The sequence below is a fragment of the Penaeus chinensis genome, chromosome 36 (assembly GCF_019202785.1).
Source record: "Penaeus chinensis breed Huanghai No. 1 chromosome 36, ASM1920278v2, whole genome shotgun sequence".
Classification (NCBI taxonomy): Eukaryota; Metazoa; Arthropoda; class Malacostraca; order Decapoda; family Penaeidae; genus Penaeus; species Penaeus chinensis.
Window position 1 is genome coordinate 6,982,313 of NC_061854.1, and position 2,500 is coordinate 6,984,812.

The following is a 2,500-nucleotide window of genomic DNA, read 5'->3' on the forward strand; positions in this document are numbered from 1 at the left end:
TCAGTTTGCGAGCTAGAAAAAGAAATATCACAGTTACCTCCATCCATAAGTCCTCATGTGGAAGTCGAACAGTGGGACATTTCCAGTGATGAAAATGAAGAGCAAAAAGAAACTGAAAATCAAAGCAGTAACGATCTTTCGAAATGGAACTCTCTGTCAGATGAAGACAGGACTTATTGGATTGACAAAGGTCCTTCTGCTTGTCAGCACTGGAATGACAATTTTGCAAAATCAAACCGCATCTTCAAAAATCAAAACAGATATTGTTCTAAAGGCATCTTCCAAGGAATAAAAGCCAATGGAGAAAAAAAATCAATAGAGAATGGCTGGTATATTCTCACTCAACAGGTTGTGTTTTTTGTTTTGTCTGAAGTTATTTTCTTCTTCAAGTGGAGCTTTGGTAAGACATGGTTTCTCTGATTGGAAAAACACAAACTTAATCCAATCTCATGAAAACTCAGTGGAGCACAGAAACTCACTACTCACTTATTTGACAAGAAAGCGCTTCACAAATTTAGATTCAAAACTCTCTGAACAGATACAAGCTGAGAAAGAGTATTGGAAGCAAGTACTTCACAGATGTGTAGAAGTGATCAAAACATTAAGTGAACGTGGATTGGCTTTTAGAGGAGACAGTGAAATCATAGGATCCCCCAACAATGGGAACTACTTGGGATTGTAAGAACTGATTGCCAAATTTGACCTGTTTTTATCCAATATGGTAACAAGGGCACAGGTTCAACTTCATATCACTCAAAAACCATATGCGATGAGTTAATCTTGCTGATGGGAGAACACGTGTTGCAATCTATTTTGGATTAAATAAAACAAGCAGGGTATTTCAGCCTTAGTGTAGATTCTACCCCAGATCTTTCTCATGTGGACCAGTTGACCATAATTTTGAGATATGTGTCACCTCAAACAGGAATTCCAGTTGAAAGATTTATAACATTCTTAAAATTGGAAGAGCACACTTGTCTTTTTATGGCTAATTTGGTTGTTGATTATTTAGTGAATGAATGTGGCATTGACTTCTCAAAATGTAGGGGACAATCATACGACAACGCCGCTAACATGAGCGGCAAATACAATGGCATGCAAACTCACATCTTAAAGCAAAACAAATATGCAATTTTAGTTCCATGTGCCGGTCATTCGCTCAATCTGATAGGCCGAGCTGCAGCAGATTGTCTTGAAGCGGTTAATTTTTTTCGGCATCATCCATGAAATTTATAATTTCTTTTCATCAGCAACCAAAAGATGGTCAGTATTAACTTGTTGTTTAGAACTTGGAGTTTCAGTTCCTAAAACGTCAGAAACTCGGTTGGAGTCCCATGCAACCGCGGTCTCTGCAGTTAAAGAAAACGTTGAGTCAATTGAAGTGGCCCTTGCTCAATTGGAGTCAAATGAACGAAAAGGGTGACACCCGTTTACAAGCTAAAAACATTTCAGACAAAATGTCTGAGCTAGAATTCCAAATTATGCTCGAATTATGGAACTGCATTTTATCAGAATTTCGCAAAGTGAGCAAATATTTGCAGGACCCTGAGATTTCTTTGGCAACCTTTGCCACTCTTTATTCTTCTCTGTCAGCATTTATTAATAGTTTAAAACAAGGTTTTGGAAATATTGAAAATAAAGCAAAAAATCATGTTCTCAATGTTGACTACAGAAGTACATCTAAAAGGGCAAGAAAAAGAAAAAGACATTTTGATGAACTTTCTGATCCTGCAGAGCCAGAAGAGCAACTTTCTCCACAAGTCTTTCAATCCCATCTTGGAAGCATTGGAATCAAATCTTTCACACAGAGCAGAGGTGTGCATATTTATTGACCAAACCTTTTAATTCATTACTGATGTAGACAATTTAGAGGAGACGATGTCAACGGGAGTCAGAAACTTGATTGAAGCGTACCCTGGAGATGTGGATGAGACATTCTTAGCCGAATTAAGGCATTACCACATTTATGTGAAAAATAAATGTTCTGAACAAAAGAAATACAGTCATCAAGATCTTTATACTGTTATCTTTGAAGACAAAGTTCAGTCTGCTTTCCCAAATGTTGAATCAGTTTTGAGACTGTTCCTCAGTTTGATGGTAACAAACTGTTCTGATGAGCGAAGTTTTTCTCAGTTAAAGCGGATAAAAATCCAGCTTCGCTCTTCACTCTCTCAAGAAAAACTAACTTCACTCTGTGTAATGTGTATCGAAAGTGACAAATTGCGAGAGCTGTCATTTGATAAAATTATTGAAGACTTTGCAGGAAGCAAAGCAAGAAAATGAATGTTTTAGTTTGTGTCATTGTGTTTCAAATAGAGAACATGTTTGATTTTAGTTCAGAAAGTTTAAATCTTAGAAATCTTTATATAGCAGTGATTTTAATTTTCTAGATGTTATAACTTGTAAATAGCTTCATAAACTGAAATGATATCAATATGACACACTCATATTTATTTTGACTGTTTTATTGTTATAATGCTGGTTATAATTTTTTTTCTCA

The 2,500-nt window shown here is 36.0% G+C and overlaps 1 protein-coding gene across 1 annotated transcript in view; it reads left to right on the forward strand.

The window, feature by feature from the left end:
* LOC125044811 overlaps positions 1–1,832 on the forward strand; it is a 2,420-nt gene extending 588 nt beyond the window's left edge. Inside the window, exons 3-6 of the mRNA XM_047641771.1 lie at positions 51–348; positions 539–678; positions 846–1,200; positions 1,287–1,832. Of these exons, the coding sequence (XP_047497727.1) occupies positions 51–348; positions 539–678; positions 846–1,200; positions 1,287–1,832 (1,339 nt within the window). The remainder of the gene's footprint in view (positions 1–50; positions 349–538; positions 679–845; positions 1,201–1,286) is intronic.
* The last annotated feature ends 668 nt before the right edge of the window (positions 1,833–2,500 follow it).